Source organism: Pipistrellus hanaki (genome assembly GCF_964339955.1).
Source record: "Pipistrellus hanaki genome assembly, chromosome: 1".
Taxonomy (NCBI): domain Eukaryota; kingdom Metazoa; phylum Chordata; class Mammalia; order Chiroptera; family Vespertilionidae; genus Pipistrellus; species Pipistrellus hanaki.
The window spans coordinates 121,032,268-121,055,896 of NC_140503.1; the positions used below are offsets into that span (position 1 = coordinate 121,032,268).

At 35.4% G+C, this 23,629-nt stretch overlaps 1 protein-coding gene across 1 annotated transcript in view; it reads left to right on the forward strand.

Moving 5' to 3' along the window:
* The window catches only part of MALRD1 (MAM and LDL receptor class A domain containing 1), a gene marked incomplete at its 5' end in the record, with an annotated part of 553,418 nt that overhangs the window by 441,250 nt on the left and 88,539 nt on the right, over window positions 1-23,629 (forward strand). The window contains 2 exons of the mRNA XM_084867858.1: window positions 3,756-3,881; window positions 9,963-10,029. Of these exons, the coding sequence (XP_084723984.1) occupies window positions 3,756-3,881; window positions 9,963-10,029 (193 nt within the window). The remainder of the gene's footprint in view (window positions 1-3,755; window positions 3,882-9,962; window positions 10,030-23,629) is intronic.

The following is a 23,629-nucleotide window of genomic DNA, read 5'->3' on the forward strand; positions in this document are numbered from 1 at the left end:
ATGATTTACCTATTTTCTAACTTTAATTTGTTCCAGTAGAAGTTGATATTTCCCAGTAAGTTGAATACCACTTACTGAACACTTGGAATAGGTCATGCTTCTAAGATACTGAATGGATACACAGCCATAATCATACATGCTTTACTTAGGGTTTTTTTTTTTTTTTAATGCAGCAATTATAATTTATAACAGGAATTTTGCTTTAGGGATGTAACGCCAAGTGGAATATTCATGAGTTGTATCATCTACCTGAGTACCTGAGTGAATGAGCTAAAAGCCACACAATGCTCTGTGGTACTTGGCTCATTTAGGTAAGAAAGATAATGTAGGATGACAGATTGAAATAAGTATTTGTGTAGACATTAAAACATAATGTTTTAATGTGAATGTGGCGAAAGTAGATATTGTCAAGGGAAACATTTTGAAATACCAGTTTCCTATAAATTTCATTTATATTCATAACCCATAGACGCAGACAATAGTGTAGTCATGGCCAAAGGGAAGAGGTGGCAAAAGCTGAGTGGAGGTAGACAAAGTTGGGGGCTGGCAGGGGGGAAGGAGCGTAATAATGTCAACAATAAAAATAAAGTTAAAAATAATAAATTTCATATATAACTTATTTGGACTAATTTTTGAAATTGTCCTTGATGTATATTTATTAATGATAGAAGGGAAAAAGGGAGCAATAGTTCAGTTAGTTGTCCTATTTTTAGTACAATGTACTTTACTGTATATGTCAGTAAATATTAATTGCATTCATAATTTATTTGCCACTACATTTAAAAGAATATTGATAAACATCCATTAACTTTAATGTTAAACTATTTAAAATGCCACAGAAACTGTGGCTTTAGTTTTCAATTTTATAAAGTAAAGGGTCCATTTTTAACTGTCTAAATTGAAAACTTTCTATTAAAAGGAAAAAAGTAAAACCTTTTTTTAATTTTTTTTCTGAGAGGTATATTTTATGTCTTTTAATGCTATTTGGGTCATAATTGATATTTTATATTACTGATAAGCTACAGATAAGCTACAGATCTTCATTGTACATTCAACTTGAAGATAAGCTATTATTCCCACTGGAATGATGAGGGTGAGGGAATATGGATGGATTAGTATTTCTGAGAAAAGGATTAAAAATAATGCTTTATAATTAGATGAGCAGTACCTATTGTCTTTGTTTACAAATTTCAATATATTATATTTTTTAAAAGCTTAAAGCTATCATCTTATATCTCTCAGCTCCTTGCAATGCATTGATAATAAAATATGTATATATACACACATGCTCATACATGTGGTTATATAGATGTATTAATAAACATATACATTATTTTGCAAACATCTCTGAATCTTATAAGCGTTGGAAATTGTGCGATTTTCCAGTATGTGTGTTTGCAATATGATTTATCTTATCAATGTATATTCTAAAATCTTTTTTGGTTTGCTTTTTGTTTGTTTGTTTTTAATTTATTAGGGATGTGGAGAGAAAAGGACACCTTGTACACTGCTGGTGGGAGTGTAAATTGGTACAGCCACTAGGGAAACAGTATGAGGTTTCCTCATAGGTGCTTCTTTTTTCTTTTTTCTTTTTTTTGAATTGGAATCCTAAAATCTTTTAAACCTTTGGAAAAGCTTAAAGATTATCTTTTCCCTTGGGACCTTAGCCATTTCTAAAAGCTGGTTTGAGCCTTGTTTTTCAGGTTTGTTTGTACCACCTTCTTACACAATTCTACAGTTAAAGGCAAACTGCTTTACTCATGGTTTCAATATCAAATTTATTGATTCTCCGTCTATAGATTACCGCTTCATTAAATGACTTTTCTCTGGAAACATTAAAATTTAAAACACATTCAAGACTCTACTCTTCTTTCAGTCTTTATAGACCTCCCTACACTAAAGGAATCTCTAGCTTTTATCATGCTTATTTATACCAGCGCTTTACCAACTAAACCTGACCTTATGGTGTATCTTTTATTATTGTTTTGAACTACTGATCATGCTTGTATTGTTATCTTGCTATTGTTGCTTTATACATTCTGATGTCCCTTTATTTACACATCTTCCCTGTGCCCTTCATTTGAAGTGCTAAGCCTAGTATCTTACATTTCGTGACAGCTTAATAATATTTATTGCTGTTGCATTGATGTTCCAGCACCTCAGGAAGAATTGCTGAATGAAGACTGTCACTTTAATTATTCAGAGCCAGCATTTTAATCAATGGAAATACAAACTCTTAGAAACGACATTTTTATGTCCAATTTGAAAATAAATTTTGATAGGCAGTTCTCAAACTAAACTATGCCAATTATCCTACAATAACTCTAAACAGTTCCTTCCAGCACACAAATATGTTTGAAGAAAATAAAATAAAATGTTTTTAAATAACTGACAAAATCTGTGCAGGAACCATACTTGGGGATCTCTATCCCCATGTCTTATAAACTGTTCATTTAGTTTGAGAAGGTTGAACTTAGTTGTCTTTATTCTACCAGAAGTAACTTCCTAGATCAATCCTTTAAACTTTTTAGCAGATTTGAATTAAAATGTTTAAATAAGATATATCATATCATTAAGTATATTGAAGAAAAGCAGAGCTGTTTTTGTTGAACTTGGGTTAAGCCCCAGAAAGCCCTGGCTCACCACTCCTATCTTTCACATTATCTCTGCAAAACACCATGAATTAAAGGAATCAGGTTAGAGAAACAGTGTAGACCAATATCATTATTATCACTTTCTGAACCTCTCTTGTATTTCTGAGAAGATGGTGCAGTGGGTTCATGCTTTGACACTTTCCCTCTATTCCAAACACAGCAATGCTAGAGGGAAGAGCTATCACACAAAAGGCCTTGAAGACGTTAAATATTGGCATGGAACAAAACAGAGGTAGAACCAGAGAAAATAGAGATCAGGCCTGCTGGTTTCTAGGTTTTTAAGTGATCAGGAGAACAGAGATGCATGATGGCCTAGACTGAAATGTTCTGGTTCAGCCCTAACTCATAGCAGGAGTCTAAAACACAGCCTCCTGCTTTATAGGTAGTCACAATCCTAAATAGACTAGAGGATGAGAGGGAGGAACACAATAATACATTGTAAGGACTAAGAAAACATCCAAGGGAATTCCAGTCATTTGCAGAATTAGCTCCATTGAACTGTCAGTACCCTTGACAGACATCAATAAAGACATTTTTCTGGAGGGGAAAAACACAAAAAAAAATAAAAGTCTTGTGAATAAGACTTATGCTTGTTTATTAAAGTCAGGCTAATAAGATACTCTGGGATTTACAAAATACCTCCATCATGCACCAACACGGTGTGATAAGGTCACACAGTTGTAGCACATTGAGCTGCAGTGACCACATCAACACCCAGATCTAATGGGCGCCTAGCCACTACTCATAACTTATAACTCAGTTGGAAATTGATGAACACTCAAACGAGTTATGTTACCTATCAGTTCAATTGCACCTAATATCAGGGACATTCGAGGAGTAACAGAGATCTTTGATGTAAATTTGGGTCTTGTCTAAAATCAATTCAGACTACTACTACATAGTACATATGATGCATTTTATACATACCTAATGCAATGCTCAGAAATGATTCCATCAACATACTTTGAAAAATGTTCAACTTTTTAAATTGAATATATAATTTAAATATGGAACTAAAAAATGAAGGATAATACAATAAATTATATTATTTCATTAGAAAAATATTTTTTAAAAAGATGGTGATGATCCTTTTTTTTCCAGCCAATGTCAGCTGTTCTGCTGGAGCTCTGCTGTGCACCTCCTCTAACAGCTGTATCCCAGCTCACGAGCGCTGTGATGGTTTTGCCCACTGCATGGACTTGCAACTTGATGAATCCAGCTGTTCAGGTACTTCATTTTCATTCAAATATTCTTTACAATCTAAGCCAATAACTTAACCTGCAGACAATAATGATATTAAAACTTGAAATTTAAATAATAGCAAGAATGAAATAACTGCATTTCTATTATTGGTTTGGGACAGGAAGAATGTTGACATCTAAATATTACAAATATAGCTCTGGCTGATGTGGCTCAGTTGCTTGGGTATCATTCCATGCACCAAGAGATAGCATGTAAAATCCTCAGTTGGGGCACATGTCCAAGTTATGGGCTTAATCCCTGGTAGGAACATGCAGGAGACAGCAGTTTGATGTATTGTTCTCACATTGATTTCTCTCTCTCTCTCTTTCTCTCTCTCCCCCACTCCTTTCCTCAATCTTTAAAATTCAATAAAATAAATAAATAAATCTTAAAAATAAACAAATAAATATTACAAATATCTACATGCAAATTGACTGTACCTTCATGACACACACCAGCCAATCATGAGTGAGCATGCAAATTAACCCAACAAAGATGGTGGGTTAATTTGCATATGCAGGTGCTGAGCAGAAGATGTCCCCTGATGGTCCCTGTGCTCCCACAGGGGGAGCTCTGCTCAGTCACAAACCAGGCTGACACCATCACAGTGGCAGTGGTGGGATGTCTGTAGCACCAAGTTTGTCCAACTGCGGCTTAGGCCGACTATTCCTGGACTTCCAGAGGGATGTCTGACTGCTAGCTAGGCCCAATCCCCCAGGGAGCAGGCCTAAGCTGGCAGGTGGGCATCCCCTGAGGGCTCATAGCTGCCAGAGGGTACAGACCAACCTGAGGTATTCCCCAAGTGCACAAATTTTCATGCACCAGGCCTCAAGTATAAAATAATAGATAGGGTCTATATAAATCTGTCACAACTAAAAAGTACTATGAATTGGTGATAAAAGGTGTATTTGATCATATTTTCTAAATAAATTTTAGATATTTCATATCAAATTATATTCTTTGTAAGACTCTACTCTTCATATCTTTCAAGAAAGGAGAACATTATAAGTGAAAACAGAATGATAATTATATTCAAATCATAGTATATGGCATCTTTTTTTATGCTGCTGAAAATGAATACCCACATAACACTGAATTTTATGAATACAAAAGGAAATTAAGAATTGAGCAAATCTGGTGTTACAAAATATGCAAAGATAAATGCTTTCCAACATTGTTTCTCTACTAGGCATTCACATACACCAGATTGGACACCCAAAAGTAAAACTTGCTCTCTTTTCAGACAGCTAGAAATATATTAATGAGGTAGTTCCACTCTTTGAAACTATTAAGATACAGTACTTAAGTCCAGTACCAAAATTTATTTACATAAAGGTGAGATTGTATTTAGTATAATTTTATATGAGAACAAATATATTATAATATGCTGTGGTTTATTGTTTGCTTTGAAATGTTCTACCTTTAAAAGTATGATCAGAAATACAAAAGACCTGCCAAAACTGGTTTGGCTCAGTGGATAGTCGGACTGAGGACTAAAGAGTCCCGGGTTTGATTCTGGTCAAGGGCATGTACCTTGGTGGCGGGCACATCCCCAGAGAGGGGTGTGCAGGAGGCAGCTGATGGATGTTTCTTTCTTATCAATGTTCCTGACTCTCTATCCCTCTCTCTTCCTCTCTGTAAAAACTCAATAAAATATATTTAAAAAGAAAAAAAGAAAGAAATACAAAAGACCTGCCATTCATACTGAGTGATGGACACTCTATCCTACCTAATAAAGACCTTCACACCATCAATGCTAATTGACCTTCACACCATCAAAAAGATGGTAGTGCCCACAGCCAATAAGGAGGGAATCTGTTAATTGACTATCATGCCCTCAAAGATGGTGGCACCCACAGCCACAAGATGGTGGCGCCTAGTCCCCTCAGCCCCCAAGCCACCCAGCACAGGCCTAAGGCACAGGCAAGCCTCAGATATTGGCTGCCCAGCCACCCAGGGTCACCTGAGGCTCAAGTAACCAGGGCCGGCTGAGGCTTGCACTGCCATCAGTGGCAGCAGGTGTGATGGGGCATTGCCTTCCCCTGATCGCCAGATCGCCTCCCACCCCCGAGGGCTCCTGGACTGTGAGAGGGGGCAGGCTGGGCTGAGGGCCACCCCTCCTCCAGTGCATTAATTTTCATGTACCAGGCCTCTAGAAGATAATAGTACATTTTTGTTGCCCCATATATTTTAATCACTTACCAATTCATTTACAGTTTTTTAAAACATATAGGTCAGATTGCCATAGCTTTGGGGTTAAAGTAAAATAAAGAACTAGTGGAACAGTTTTCGGAAATAAAATTCATATTATATTATGTATTCTCTATTTGTATTTTATTTGCTTTTTAGTTTGTCAATCAAATGTAATTAAGACTATGCTTCCATTTTAAGAGTGCCTTTAATACTAATCCATGCGAAGATTTTTAGTGCACATTAAACCTTCCTGTTTCTTTCAAGCATCATATTCCTCTAAGGTCAGCATTTTATAGACTTTTTGCCAAACCTACAGCATCCACTACTTCTCCCGGAGTCACACAACAGATGGTGAGCAGTTGGTCAGCCCTCACCTCAAAGTTTAAATCATTAAAAAGAACATCAAGCTCAGGCAATGTATGGGTATTGCAGGTTAAGTTTTTTCTCTGGGTCCTATTCCTAAGTTTCAATAGAAAGACATATTATTTTCAAGTTTGGCTGTTTATGCAATAGAAAATCATTGAACAGAATTTGCCTGGCTTAATTTTAAGTTGAAAGGTTTTTCCAGTCATTTGCAGTAGTAGAGGTTAATTAAGGTTATGCAATGGTGATACTATAACTATGATAATCAGCTATTTGAAGGAGAATTGGGAAAAGACACTGAAATTTAAACTTTCAGGATGAAATATTATAAATATAATTTAATAGATGAATAATAAAATGCTACTACTACTACTACTACTAATAATAATAATACAGCAAAATAACATTTCAGAAGATTTTTCAAAACCAAATGAAAACAAAACAAAAAATCCTTATGTAAGTACTGTGGAGCTATTTCAAGTTTCTTAGCAGCAGTTAATCTTTCCTGCAGTCTCTGTGCTGGGATTTCAAGAGAAAGAGAACAATCTGTGCCAGCTGGGAACCTGGTTTGCTGCACAAGCTTTCCGATGGACTCTTACAGCCCAGACTACCTGAAACCATGCAGTTGTTTACTGTGTATGGATATTTAACCCTCGGCAGCGCATTGAGACAACATGATTCAAAGGGGTTTAAAAACCCATAAAGTCAAGAACTTCAAGGGGGGATAGAAATTCTGAATAATGGATAATGGATCATTTGACATTTTTTTAATTGACAGGCTTTGGAGTGAGAGGATCGGGATTTAGTTCAATACCTGCTGCTTCCTTGCTGTTAACTTGAGCAGTACATCATTAAGCAGTGTCCTATGTAAGAAAAGATAAGTATGGGGTGTACCACATAGTGTTATGAGGGCTAAATGAGGTAACACCGGTAAAACTCTTAGGACAGACTATGACAGAGCAGGTCTGCAGTGAATGGCAATGGTGCTGGGAAGAAAAGGAAGATGAGAAGATGGAGAGTGCACTGGTAATGAAAATTAGATTTCATGGCAAATTCAGAGAATGCCCTGAAATAGAAGGATACATCAGAACAATTATTTTAATACTTATACATGTCATTGACTAGGATAGAAATGTTATAAATTTAATTTATCCTCCTAGCAGGCCCATAAGAAAGGTGAAATAATCTTCACTTTAAACATGAAGAACTTTAAAATATCTAGCCCAAGGTCACACACCTTATTAACTGAGTAGTTTTCAGGGAGGGAAAACTGAGACACACATGATAATTCCTTCACAACAATCCACCTCGTAATAGCTGTCAATCCCTTAGTATCTATACACATTGGGAGAAACAATAGCAACAACAAAGAAAGGTGTCTAGTTGTAAATTATTTACATTTAAATTTAAAAGTTACTTTTTTTTTGTCCTGACTGGTTTGGCTCAGTGGATAACACGTTGGCCTGCGGAATGAAGAGTCCCAGGTTCGATTCTGGTCAAGGGCATGTACCTTGGTTGCAGGCACATTCTCTCTGATGTTTCTAATTCTCTATTTCTCTCCCTTCCTCTCTGTAAAAAAATCAATAAGAATACATTTTTTAGCCGAAACTGTTTTGGCTCAGTGGTTAGAGCATCGGTCTGCGGACTGAAAGGTCCCAGGTTCGATTCCGGTGAAGGGCATGTACATTGGTTGCAGGCCCACAGGGGTTGTGCAGGAGGCAGCTGGTTGATGTTTCTCTCTCATCGATGTTTCTAGCTCTCTATCCCTCTCTCTTCCTCTCTGTGGAAAATCAATAAAATATATTTTTAAAAATAAATAATACATTTTTTTTAAAAAAAAGTTAATTTTGTTTTTAAATTGATCACTTGTCCAGTTTATAGGAGTTCTTGTTTTTCCAAAGTGATACACCACTTTGGGATTGAACTTGAATTTTTCAAAGAATGATTGTTCTACAAAGTCAGTTATGAGTGGTGTGGACCTCCAGACACATGTCATAATAACCAAATAAGGGAGTAGAAGGCAGAGAGATATCAGTGTGGCTAAAGAACCTGGGGACATGTACTAATTCTAAAAGCAACCCCATAGATGCCTAGTTCCAGTCTTGGGAACTATCTACTTCGCTGCTGGAGATATAATTAGTCTTTTTCATTTCTAACTGGTCATACCCATGCCCTTCTCCATTTCATCTACCCTCTGGTCTAAACTGTTTTCAGTAAATTGAAGATGAAAATACTGTGTACTGTTTTTCCATTTTATGAATAAAGAGCCTGGCTCAAAGGCAGAAGCTTATAAACACTCATTAGAGATAATCTGCAAACCTTCTGTTCTCCAAAATACCAGGATTCACTTTTATTCTGACCAATACCACTTTCTGCTTTTTAAGGTGCTCCATTATTCAGTGTAAGAGAGTACATATCTAGATTCTCATAGAATCATTCTGATATAAGGCTAGTTACTCACTACATTCAAAGTAATTATTAATAACCCCAGAAAGGAAATGTGCATCTGTGTGTATTTTGATACTATGCAATATCAGACACTGACTGGTGTTTTAATAAAACAAACCTCTTTTTTAAGGAAGACTAAAATTGTACTTAAGACCAAAAATAGCCATAAACTGGTTTATCTAACAAGGATTGTATCTATATATGCTTCATCATATTGGTCAGCTATTTCTAATCAAACCAGCTGATTTCCTGTTTTTGAAGGAAATTTTTAATCTGTTCTATTCAGTTTAGCATGCACCTGGTGCCTGAGGAGTAAAGCTCTTTATTCTTGTCTCCAGCACCTTGTTCCTTATTGAAATTCATTAAACAGGAAGGAGTAAGCGTAGGCAGGATGGTGAATATATCCTTGGAAAAGCAAATTACATTTCCTAACCCAGGGGAGAAGTCTGCTTCTCTGGCCCACCACTCCGACATGTGGAGAGAATGAACACCTCCCAAGAAGCAGGAGCCACGGAGTAAGTTTAGAGCTACAGAGAAGAAGCCTTGGAGAATTAATGTGCTTTTAGTAACTAGAAAGCAGTTGATTTTAAATTATTACATTTAATGAAATGACTAACAGTGATATGACCATCATCTTCCTAATCCTCTATAACAAAAGCCTAATATGCTAAGTGTCTGGTCATCCAGTCATCTGTTCCACCAATCAAAGCATGATATGTTATAACGCGCTAAGGCCATTCAACCACTCAAAAGACATGCACTGACCACTGGGGGGCAGACGCTCTGCCCAATAGGTTAGCTTGCTGCTTTGGTCTGGCTGATTAGGATTGAGCTAGACGGGCCAGACATGCTCTGGAGCCCTCTAACAGTCCCTCCCTGACTGGCCAACCTCCTGTGTCCCTCTCTGGCCCTAATCATGCAACTGTGGGGTCCCTTGGCCTCGCCTGTGCCCTCTTGCAATCCGAGCTAAGGGACCCTCTCCCCAAGTGCACAAATTTCATGCCCCAGGCCTCTAGTAATATTTATAATTAACATTGGTATTCTCTGATGCTTTCTTTTTAGAGTGTCCAATAGCTTATTGCAGAAATGGTGGGACTTGTGTGGTGGAAAAAAGTGGTCCTACGTGTCGGTAAGTAGCATTGTCTATTTTTTTTTTTTTAACATTTATTGCACTTGGCTTACTTATTTTTCTTGAGGCTGATATAATAGAGCAGCAATGTGGTTAATAAGGTAAAAAAAATAGTGAATAATGGCATTATTTATGTGTATCTGTCTGAATAAGAAAAAGTAATGTGTCAGTGCCTTTCAGAAAAAATTTCAATTATTTAACATGATTTTACATCTTTGAGCATTTTATATTACATGGCATATATAGTTTAATAATACTCATTACTCCTTGTATTTAATATTTATATCAGGTTATAAAATATTTTTATGTGGGTATCATCCTATTTCAGGTTAATTGTCTGTGTTTCTTCCTTTGTATTTCAAATTTCATACTTCTTTTTTCTAACAACAAAGAATAAAATTCATAAATAAATTCTATTTCTGGTTTATGCAGTGGCTATTTATGAATAGCTAAAGTTAAAGGTACAGATAAGATATATCTTTGTATACTTTAAATATTTTTAAAGCAAAAATAAATAAAAATGGGCCTGTGATTTCTTTTGGGAGTTATTTACATTGTATATCAAAGATTACTTAAATTTTTTCTCTCATCCTTTAAGGAATTGTGCAAAACTTTCATATATTCTAAAGGAAATAATGCACATTCAATTATATTTCTGTCTATGACTTTTTAGTCTAGAAGACCAATGGACATATTACTTTGCTTATTAGAGAACTGATTTCAGATTGATATTCAAGTCATCGGAAACATATAGAAGTATCTGGAAGATACTGATTAGTAGTTGCTTAAATCCTTATATCCTTTCATGCAACACTCAAATTTTAGGAAATGTTTATCCCTAAAATAAGCAAAGACGTCTATAAATTAAAATAACAATATTTGATGAACTATATTTAGACACTGTTTTGGCATTATTGAAACTGAATTATTAGTGGGTTTCTCAAAGTATTTTGTCTCTCAAATTTATTACATAATTTATTTCACATCTCAACAAAGTTATACTTTTCCTTGTATTCATTTTCATGGAAATTAATTTGTCATAATATAACATGATGGAAAGATGGAATGCATAATATTAATTTCTAAAATCTCTTGACATAAACTGAGAATGATGTCATAAATAATAAATATTGAAAGTTAGCTGAATGTCATTTAGTACAAACGTTTTAGAGTAAAGAAGATTGAAATTTTGTGCTCTTCAATCCTTATAGATAAGACAAGAAAACTCCCACACTCTAGTTAGCCTCAAATTAGCAAGCAAAGAGATTTATGTTCTTGGCAACATCTTCATGTGTTTTAATTAAACTTCAAAAATTGAAATACAGATGGTGATGTCGAAACTTGTTTCTCTCAAATAAGAAAATTCTAATAGGGGAGAAGATGTAAGAGAGGGGTGGACAAAAGAAAGGAAATCTTTTTTTTTTTTTTTCAGAAATGTAGAAAGGAATTAACTAGAAAATTCATTAAATATTTTAATATATTACTTTTGAAATTAAATAAAAAATTTCAAATAGTCTAAATAATTAGAATTGTTATCAATAGTAACAAATGTTTGGAATTAGTGCTATCTACAACATAGGTATAAAAAGTGACATTTGAAAAAAGTTTACATTGTAATATAGGATTTTACATATATATATATATATATATATATATATATATATATATATATATATATAGAGAGAGAGAGAGAGAGAGAGAGAGAGAGAGGGAGAGGGAGGGAGGGGGGGAGGGGGGAGTTAAAAATTATATATATATATTTACACATTTTTAAAAAATTACCATAATGTAACAAACCGAAAGTAGAAATTCCAACATTAAAATACTCTCTTTAGTAGTATGGTCTATATTTTCCCTTTCACAAACACATGTACACATACAAGCATACTTTGTTTCTTACAGAAATGCAAATTACACTTTATGCATCTACTTTTTACCTTTTTGGGATTCTTTTCTCTCTTTATGAAATATCATTCCTTTCTTCTATGTTGGTATATATAACTCTACTCCACCACTTACTGGCTGTGTAGTTTTGGAGACATCCTTAACCTGCCTTTGTTCCAGCTTCTTTTTTTGGTAAAATGGAAAAAATAACACCACCTACCTCATGGTGTAGGTGTGAGGTGTAAAGGGATTGACATATGTCAAACACTGTACAGTGCCTGACACGTACAAGATATTATAGGAACGGTGGCCATCAATATTATTTTATCTTTCTTTTTTATGCCATGTAGTATACTACTTATTCATTGGTTTTTCATCATTGAATTAATCCCATTTACCCTACTAATGATTGTTTAGTTCTTAAATATTTGCTTCACAAAAAAATCTTGCAGTATCCAACATTTGACTTATTCTGCACAATTCTTTAATCATAGCATGTTTTACTGAAATGCCAAATAATCATGCAAATTATTTCTACTTACACAGTGTCAAATTCATTCCCAAGTAAATTTAGTGTCCACGTCATTTGTCACATACAGGTATTTATTTTTGAATTTAAGGTTAAACAAAGACAGCTTTAGAATACAGAGTTTTTAATTTTTTAATCCTTACCTGAAAATATGTTTATTGATTTTTATATAGAGAGGAAAACATTGACCAGTTGTCTCCCATATAAACCTGCAGCCTAGGTTTGAGCCCAGACTGAGAATCAAACCCGCAACCTTTCCATCTATGGTGCGATGCTGCAAAGCCACCGGCCATGGCGAGAATGCAGAGTTTAGAGGAAATAGAGGGCACTGTGAAAAGGTGCTGGCTTTATATCAGGCCCTACTCTTTAATTCCTGGGTGAGAATTTATTGCCTTTATCATCAAAAGAAGTAAGGACAACAGATCAAGCCCACCTCTCATCCAGGTCATTGTGAATGTAAGAGTTTGCCGGTCACCTGAGGAAGCCGACCACAAAAACCTTTGGATTTCTTCTTGAGAGCCTGGCTGGTGTGGCTCAGTGGTTGAGCATTGACCTATGAACCAGAGGTCATGGTTCAAATCCCGGTCAGGGCACATGCCCACGCGGCGGGCTCAGTCTCCCGTAGTGGTGGGGCAGGGGCAACAGGTTAATTATTCTCTCTCATCATTGATGTTTCTATATCTCTTTCCATCTCCATTTCTCTCTCTGAATTAATAAAAACATATATTTAAAAAAATAAATAAAACACCTTGAGAAAGGACATTCATGTTTTACCAGGGGGGAAAAAAAGAAAAAAAGAAAAAGAAAGAAACTTTATAAGAAGGTCATTTGGGTTCCCGGGAGTTTAAAATTATCCACAAGAGTAAAAACTACTACGCGAACCATGTTTCCCCATTACTTGAGAGACACCAGTGGCTTGTCATGTTTGTTTCAGGACTGAATATGGAAAGCATGACCAAGAGGAGGGAAATATCCCTCAGCTAAAGAGGCTTGGTTATTATGTTATGTTGTATGTCAATATGTTCATTAGGAAAAAGTAGACTGAGATATGAAATATAAATTCCAAATTAATATTCAGGGCAGGAAAATGGTTTCAAGAAAGAAAAGAAAATCAAGTCAGCAAGGCTAAAAGGGAGAAATAGGAAGCAGAGTGAAATTTAAAAAAATACATATATAATTATATGTGATTTCCTTATATCCACGTAGTTTAGTAAAAAGAAAAAATAATAAAAGCAGATGATTTTGCTCAGCCAATTTATCTAAATGTAATCTAATAAAACAAGAAATAAAAATATAGAATGATGACAAAGAAAAAAACAACTCTTGAACACTTTAAATATCATTTCTAGGAAGCCCTTATATTAAAAAGGCGCGTTAGCCAGGAATTAAAAAGGCAATAAAAATGGTAATTTCTCATCGCTCACCTTCTTAAGGTGGCAGTATTTGAGCTCCGGTCACTTTTTCCTCTTTCCCTGGTTTCTAGAGTACCATCGGCCACCCTTTGAATTCTCCTTTATTGTTTCCTCCTCTTTCCCCTGAGGCTCAAATATTGGAGTGCTCCAGTTCTCAGTGTTTGAAATTCTCTCTTCTGCCTACCCTTACTTAATACATGATCACATCTAAGCTTGGGTTGCTTAAACTTTGAATACAATTTATCAGCAGCCCAAACCTATCCACTAACATTTACATTCTTAAATTCAATTGCTAATAAGACCCCAAGTTTCATTCAGATTTTATTTTGATATCTGATAGGCATCACAAATTTATCATGTTCAAAAATACCTGATGCCTCGACAGGTTATATTTTTACCTTTTTTCAAGATTTGCACACACTGTTCCTTCTGCCTAGAGTCTTCTTTATCTACCTTCTTTGACCAAAGAATGTTTTTTAATCTTTATAGATCCTATGTGGATGACATTTTCTCTGGGAAAACTTTGCCAGATCAACCAGAGAGAATGGCTTCTTTCTGGGATTCTCTGTGCTCCTGTTACCTTGTTATTTTAAAAGAAGTATGAGTTTTATTGAAAGCTACTTCAATTTTTAAAAAGTTTTATGAAAATATTCCTGTCTATCCTACTAAGAATTACATTTCCAATAAAATTTTATTTTTGTGACTAACAAAGTTTGTTTTACTCAAATTTTAGTAGCTATATTTGTAAAGGTAAATTTGGACAATTATGGTAATTGAAAATTTAAAAATAAATTATTGTCCTTTTTTATTGCAGAAAAACATAATCCATGGCTTTAAAGTATAAAATAACTTAAAACAGAAATCTTTTTGTAAGGAAAATCAAAACATTAGTTTAAGGAATAAAAGGAACAATATTTCTAAATACTAAAGACAAACTACTTTATGTATTATGGATTGGAAGATAATGTGTATTCAATAACCACGGTATTTACATTTCAATGTTTACATTTAAAAGTGTAAGAGTTTTATTTGCAGTAGCCTGGAGAGTGAATCCTTTGCAACTGCTTAATGTTGAGATAATTTTTTTAATTTTTACTTAATATTAAAGTAACTACAAAGTTTTTCAAAAACTCTTTTGGAGAATGTGTGGGTAATAATTTTAAAAGACAATTGTCATAGAAAATACTGGCCATGTTTTTCATACCTTTAATAGCCAATACTAATACCTGGCTTTGAGTATGAGCACTTACTAACCCCATGACTTTGAATAAATCATTTAACCTTTTTCTGAGGGGGACTAGGGAAATGGCCATTCACTGAGAAAACAATATCTGTCATAATGGAGCTTTGACTTAAACAGGGTTCTGGTATTGCTGAAATGTATAATTGTTTTGTTTAAAGGAGCATTTTTTATATGTTGCATCTAAGTGGGAAGCATTAGTAATGTATTTGCCAGTTTCTTTTTTAACATTACAGAAATCATTTCTATAGCAACAAAAAATAGTTCTTAACTAGGTGGAACACAGAACAAATCATCAAAATTTAAGATCGTGGCCTCTGTTATTTTTTCAAACATAGTACTCACTGCTAAGAACTAACAAATATATTCATAATAACACGAGTTTTTCATAAATGAAAACCATTTTAAGGTTTCAAAAGGTCAATGTAAAGAGTGCATTTAAATATATTTAATGTAGTAAGCTTGAAAGTCTATGTAGGTGTATTTTTTCTTTTCCAAACCCAACACATGGTAGAAACAATTTTATGGGAAAATATAAATTACCAACATTGCCCCCAGAAAGAGATTTTAAAGTTTAGCAGATTGAAGGACATAGTAGAAATTTTAAAAGTCAAATATATAGTCCCTCTCTTCCCAAAATTTTAATGTGATATCTTTTTTAAAAAATTGAAAGCATTTTCCCTTAAATCCAAATTAAAAATAAAAGTCTGTTATCACTGGAATTATATTCACTCGAGATGTTTCAGCCAAAGGATCAAGAAAAAGAAGTAAGGATAAAAACATATTGAAAAAGAAGAAACACTGATAGTATTGTAGATATTCACAGGCAGGAAATTCAAGCAAATTAACTATATCACTATTACTATGATAAAAGGGTTCAGCATGGTAGATGGATACAAAATAAATATGCAACACTAGGTAAGTTTCCCTTTTACCATTAGCATAATAATTGAAGGAGATAATTGGAACAGAGTTCTATTCTGAAACAGCAGCAATTATTACAATACTAGAGGCCCAGTGCATGAAATTCATCCACAGCGGTGGGGGGATCCCTCAGCCTGGCCTGCACCCTCTCCAATCCAGAACCCCTGGAGGGATGTCTGAACGCCAGTTTAGGCCCAATCGCACAATCTGGGACCACTGGCTCCTAATTACTTGCCTGCCTGCCTGATTGCCCCTAACCGCCTCTGCCTCCACACTCGGGACTCAGGCTTCCCTCTCCCTGGCAGACTGCAGTCGAACATTACAGACTCTGGGAGGCTTCCTCCCAGGCCAGACACAGGCCCCCGCTTTGTCAGGAAGAACGTTTGGAATGTTGTTTGGTCTATTCAGTCTAATTAGCACATTACCCTTTTATTAGTATAGATAAACAAAGCTACACTTAACAGTAATGTTTACTTAACAGTAATGTTTAAGATCCATATAAAGAAAACTAAAAGCTCAAATGAAGGTGAAAATATTCAAAGACCAGATTTAATGGATGAACTTTCTTTCGAGAAGCAGCAAAATGCAATAGTGTACAAATGACAATTAACCAAAGAGCCTTTTTAATGTTTCTGGTTTTGGTTTGTTTTTTGAAATAGACCAATGAATTGTAATGTTCACCTAGAAAATAAACATAATATTTAAAGAAAAAAAATTAAGGATTGATATTTGCTCTACGTGGCACCAAAGCTTGCTATAACACAATGGTAATAAACAATGCAGTGCTGTGATAGAAATAAACAGATTATTGGAATAGAGTGAAGAGTCTACAAACAGGTGAAATTAGTATTAAATATTATAGGTAACATGTCAAGTTCATGAAAATGGGCTAGATTTTGTAATAACTGATATTAGAGTAATTGTTAGACATTTATTTAAAATACAAATTATTTCCCACAAGTCATGTACCTTTGAATATTGAGGGAAAACTTTTTCTCTATTCCATACTATTTATCATGAAATAAAGCATTCTGTTTCTAATTTTTTAAAAATACAATATAAATTATTATTGATACTATACACAGGAATTTATTCCAGATTTATTAAAGATATAAACAAAAAATTCTGGGAGGAAATATAGAATGAGAAATATTTTTAAATATTGAAGTGCAGAAGTCATTTATAAGTTTATTAGTAGCCATAAGAAAATATATAAGTTGACCATATGGGTGGTTTTTAATACTGCATTATGGTGAAAATGCCATAAACAAAAATGTTAAGAAGCATACAGGTTACAAAAAAGATATACATATATACTACAGACAAAGATTAGCTATTATATCTTAGCTGTTATATATGTATACCTATATGTATACCCACATGTACATATAGGTATACATATATAGTATCCTCTCAAAGCAATGGAATTTATACTATAGATAACTAGACAAGGTTGTCAACATGTCTGAAAAAAATTCAAGCCTCATTAATAATAAATAAGTGCAAAATAAATCTTTGAAATTCTAGTTTTGCCTGTCAAAAAAAAAAGTCTCATATAAATTCTATAAAATGTAGAGACACTGACCCTTTTATACATAGACTATAGGGATATAATTAGACTGACATAATAAAAAGAAAGATACAGATTAATTTGGGTGTTTTGCAGTACTATTGTGAAAACAAACTTAAAAATTCAAAATAGTGTATCCCTAACTGGTTTGGCTCAGTGGATAAAGCGTCGGCCTGTGGACTGAAGGGTCCCAGGTTCGATTTCGGTCAAGGGCATGTACCTTGGCTGCATGCACATCCCCCGTGAGAGGTGTGTAGGAGGCAGCTGATCATTGTTTCTCTCTCACTGATGTTTCTAACTCTATCCCTCTCCCTTCTTCTCTGTAAAAAAATAAATAAAATATTTTTTTTTAAGTTCAAAATAGTGAAATGTGATATTACATATTTTAAATGGAACATATAAATCCTGACATAGAAAAGTATATATAATATCTAGTAAAAAGTGCAAATTCCAAAATAATATGCATATTGGGGGGGGGGTATGTAAATGTGTCCATGTAAAAAAGAAAACAAGTCTAGCAGTGTGTACCTCAAAGTGTTAGGAGTTCAGTGACCTCTGTGGAGGGAAATTGGCTTTGGGGGAAAGAGCAGTTTTATATTTTGTTTCTGCATTTTCCTCTTAAGCACTGCTTCTATAACTTAGAAATGCATTTTTTTAAAAATCCTAATAACAGTTGCAATATTTAAAAACAAATAACATCTCTTACAATAAAAGGCACAGCCAACTGGCTGCTTTTAGCAGTCGCTCAAGTTAATGTGCCTGTCCCTCGGTTTTCTTACCCGGATGTCAGAAAGCATTACACACTCTCTGCCTCGCGTAGAGCCAAACAAGCCAGACAGAGCAGGAATGTGATTGAACATGAAGCAAACAGCCTCTCTCACCAAGCCTCCCTCCCAGAGCTGGATTCTTCTCCGATCACATGTGCCAAAAGCGTTATGAAAATGGAAAGCACATTGAACCCTAATTTGCCTTCTCTGCCCCGTTCCCAGAAGGAAAGCCACGTGATCTGTTTGTACACTTAGCTGTTAAATTGTGTTTAGACTTCCCATGCCAGCCGTGGGCTTTCACAGCTGAGCTCGGCGTTGCTTTGACAATTTGATGTAAGTGCCTCCTGAATGACCTGTTGCCTCGTCCAGGGAGGGCATCCTCCAAGGAAGGGCATGGCCCAGATTCGGTTCACTGGTCATTGCTGACAGGGATTTGTGGTCCAGATATTTTCCAAAGTCTCTGGTATGACCTGACTGTTAAGTAGATAGTTCTCTCCTCCTGGAAGAAAAGTGTGGGTTATTTCTGGGGCCGTGTCTAATGCCAAAGGACTTGCTTTAAAAGAGATAACAGGAGATAGCTGTCTGTCTTATAGGGATCGGGAATTCAGAAAAGCCTGCTACTCCACTGATCCTCAAATAGCTGTGTCGGAAATGTTCCCTCTTCATCAACACAGTTTTTACTTTACCTGTTTTCCTTGCATGTGCACAACTGAGCTTTAATGGAGTGGCCCTTGGCTGGAAATGGCATCTTTTCTTTTCTTTTGTGGTTATGTGTGATGTGTGTGTGTGTGTGTGTGTGTGTGTGTGTGTGTGTGTGCGTGCGTGTGTGTGTGTTTCCAAAGCACTGGATTGAGAGAGGGAGGGAAGGAGAGAGAGAGAGAGAGAAAGAGAGAGAGAGAGAGCCCAGTGGAGATGCTAAGAGACCCGAGGTTCAGAAAAATGCTGACAAAAAGTCATTCCTCAGACTGAATTTTACAATTTCCCAAGCCAGGCTCCCAAGTGGCACTGGAACTGCTGGCTATCCAGCCCTGCCTTGATCCTACATAGCTTTTCTTCCTGCTCAGTCAGCATGAGTTTAACTGTGTCACAGCAGAATCTTTTGTGCTGTTGCTAGGTGGCTGATCTCTGCCTTCCTGAAGCACAATCTAGCAAATGAGGTAGAACTTTTTGAACTTACCCCCCTTACTAGTGAGATGTTGATAGATCTAAGTAGTTCAGTGCACTTCAACTTTGAAACCCCTGTTGGGTTTTTCTGATCCTCTGAAAGCCCAAGTGTACACTTGCCATTGCCTTAACTGCTGCCCATTGTAATTCTGAGATATAGGCACCCTCTATCTGTGTTCCCCTTAAGACGACAGTTTACTTTCTTTATTTTCACCTGGAAGAAGAAAGAGGTCATGGCAATTGTTTCTGTCTCCAAGTTTAAAATTAAATTATGACTACCTATGATCAGTAGCTAGGTTTTTATATAATCTATGTCTATATAATCTATATATAAATTCTATATAATCTATATGTCTATATTATCCTTCTGTTTACTGTTTGTTGAAAGACAAAGATTTGTGAGAATCATACATGATTCTCATACAACATACAACACAGAAAAATAATTTTCAGAAATTATAACGATAGAACTCCTACTTGCCTTTTCATTCTTTATGTGTGGGCAATGAGTGAGCAGACAAATTTATTACAGCAAATACCACAGGAGCAGCAGCAAGAAAAGAGATCAAAGGAAGAGGACATGTATTTTATTATTGCATATAGAAAAATACATCCTCTTTTAATTTATTGCCTGGGAATCCAGAATCAAACAATAAATAGAATTATATTATGGAATGAGAATATTTTCTAATATATATTTTTTTACTTTGTAGATAAAACTAAAAACACTGTTTTCTTATTAGAATGTCAGAATGAGAATCTTTTTAGTTTGACTGAAAACTGGTTTCACATATGTTATTTTCAATTTTGTTAGAATTAAACATGATATAAGAATTTTCTCTGTAGCAATGTAAATTATAAGGCATTGTCTTTCCTATTGGCTGTGGCTTTTATAATGTTGAGAGAATACAAGTTATATACATAAAAAGGTATATGTTGATAAATAGTATATAATATATTATTTTTATAGTATATTGTTTACTAGGATAAATCACACTACTGAACAAATATATATCCACATTGACAAGTATTTGCCTATGTTTCTTTATTTTTATGGCAAAACATCACAATATATAAAAGTTAATCATTCATTGAATACTAAGTGAATGGAGTATTGTGAGGTGCAAAAGAAGGAAAACTGGATATGAAATTATCAATAGAAGAGCTGCCTCAACAACAGCTCATAATTATACATCAGAATCAGTCAGGGACCCAACAGAAAAGATAATTTACCCAGATGGCTAAAATGACAAAAGTTATAAGAATGCGTACTTTAGTGAAGGTATAGGCAAGGTTAAAGGAATAACAGGGATGTTGAACTCAGGACACCAGTAAAAGTAGAAAGCCTAAACTGAAGGCACAAGGAGTGGATTGTGGATCCAGAGCTCCTGGGGAGAGCTGGCACTGTGGGGAGGGCCCACAGCAGGAGAAACAGTTGTTGGAGGATGCACAAACCACCCTGCTAGAGAAGCTAGAGCGAACAGACAAAACACACCCAATTATCTCTCCTCTCACCCTCTCAACTCAGCCTCCCATTGACTAAACCTAATAGAAAGCCAACAAGGGAACATAGAGAAGAATGTGATTCATAAAGGTCTTTTTTTCCGGGGACAGAATTGGGCATAGAAAGGGGCCTGGGCCAGAGGAGTGACCTTGGTAAAACTCCTAACCGTTCTCTGTGTCAGTATGCTTATCAATTAGAAAGCCCTTCCAGCTTCTAGTAGCAGAGCTCGGGTGACTTAAAACCGAAGGAAACGTCCTTTTTCTTATGATAAAAGTTCTAGAGACAAATGATTTCTGGCATCATTTCATTAGTTCAAGAATGCCAAAGCCAAAACTGTGCTTTTCCTGACACATTCTGGGCCTGGTGCTCCATCAGAACCCCTTTCCAGGCAATTTAAACAAAATAGGGTTTGACAGGAAAGGAGGGGGACTTGATCAGAAGCTCCAATAGCAATTTCCAAATATACCTCCATTTCCTAAGAAATATGCCAAGATATATATTCTGTGGAAGTTTAGCTTAAGAAGTAAAGATTAGCCAAAACCGATTTGGCTCAGTGGATAGAGCATTGGCCTGCAGACTGAAAGGTCCCAGGTTCGATTTCGATCAAGGGCATGTACCTTGGTTGCAGGCACATCCCCAGTGGGGAGTGTGCAGGAGGCAGCTGATTGATGTTTCTCTCTCATCTATGTTTCTAACTCTCTATCCCTCTCTCTTCCTCTTGTAAAAAGTCAATAAAATATATATATTTTTAAAAAGAAGTAAAAATTAATAAGATTATCCAATTGTAAAAAATTGATTTTTAGACTCCTTGTGTAACATTGAGACTATTAAAAGTATTGAGAAAAAAGATAATGAGGGAGCAGGTTTATAAAGATTTGTTGGTCATGCTGAGCCCCACCCCATCATTAAAGGAAAAGCACAGTGAAATGGGCTTCATAGAAACCTTTCAGCCAGCGTGTATAGGTTTCCCACAGCTGTAAAGCTCAGGGGAATGGTGTTTGTTATGTACATGAGTTATCTAAAGGTGGCTGGCTGTGGCTGTTGGGCTGTATGAACCAGTGGTGGGGACATTGGAAAGCAACTGCATGATTCCCCTTAGAAATACTTCAAAAGTATACAAATCCTGGAGTCCGATGTTCAATCATATTAGTAATGTCAGCCTGGTGGTTTATAAAAGGTTTTTGCCAGAAGTTGGAGGGGACCCTACAGCAAAATGACTCTAAAACCGCTCTCTGAAAAGTCAAAAGATTCTTTAGACACTTGGTAGGCTCCAAGAACAGACGCACACCTCAAATAAGATTGTTCTTTGTCAGCTTTCCCCTTTCCTTGCCCAGACTCTGATGCCAGATGGACTGAAGCAGTTGGAAAAGGGAGGAGATGAGGGAGAAAAATAAAAGCCAGTTCACCTTCTCTGAAGGTGGTCAGGCTCCCTAAAGCTGGATCTGACTAAGGGAAGTCAGGAAACACACCTTTAGGTTTGGCGCTTTGATGATCACATAAGATTGAGCAGTTAGATCACCAAAATGAGACTGAATTTTGTCACTCAAAGTAACTATTACATATTGATTTATCTAAAATGAGCAGGAAAGAAATGAGGCCACCTGAAATTTGTATTTATATGTAGCAGATTTAAAGCCACACAAAGATAAAAATCAATATTATTTTTATTATATTAGAAAATTTATGCTTGTATAATATACAAGTTTAATAATTTTTCAGCTGGGCATTTTTCAGGGTGCTTTCAATAAGGAAGGAGAGAATGCATATGGACTAGGTGCTCAGCAGTCTCTCCCATAGAACTCACCTGCAAATTGATCAGCATGAACCAGACCAGGGTCCTCAAATAAGACAACAGAGCTATAAAAAATGCTATGGAAAGTAAATAAGCTATAAACATTTAATAGGAAGAGTTTGATTCTAGAGATTTTTTTTTTTTTTTTGCTTAAAGCCTAATAAAAATGGCAAAATTGGCTGGTCATTTTACTGCTGTAGAAGAATCAGTAGTGGAAGTCCTAGTTTAATAGAAGAATGAATGAATTGAGGTATTCAAGCAGGATTCAATTTTAAGAACTCATGAAAATAAGGGTTAAAAAATAGCAATTGTAGTCTTTATATGCACCTTTTATAAAGCTCAATGCCTACATAGCAAGGACCAAGATTGCCTACAACTATTACCTGGACAAAGCCACACAGAGGAATAAGAATTACATATTTGAGATATCTAGTATCATAACAGTACAGGAGCCTTGAAACATACCTAATGGAGAACGGAGGGCACCCAAAGAAAAGTAACCTAAAACCACTACACAGGGGAGAATCATAAAAGTGGGACTCCACTTTACCACAAACTCACAAAATAAAGCTCTAAGGCAGAGGAAAATCTAATAATAAGAGAGGCAGTAAACAAATCACAATTGGGAAATATAGTCCTGGTGAAATAAAAAGGAAAAACAAGCAATTTAAACTAAGTTCAAAATTTGTATGTTAAAGCATTTTTTATTTTAAATTCTGAAGGCTATGATTCAAGAAAAATTAAACTGAAAACTAGTCATGAAAATTAAAATTAAAATCAGATTTTAAGTTGAACACAGTTGAAAAGAGAATTA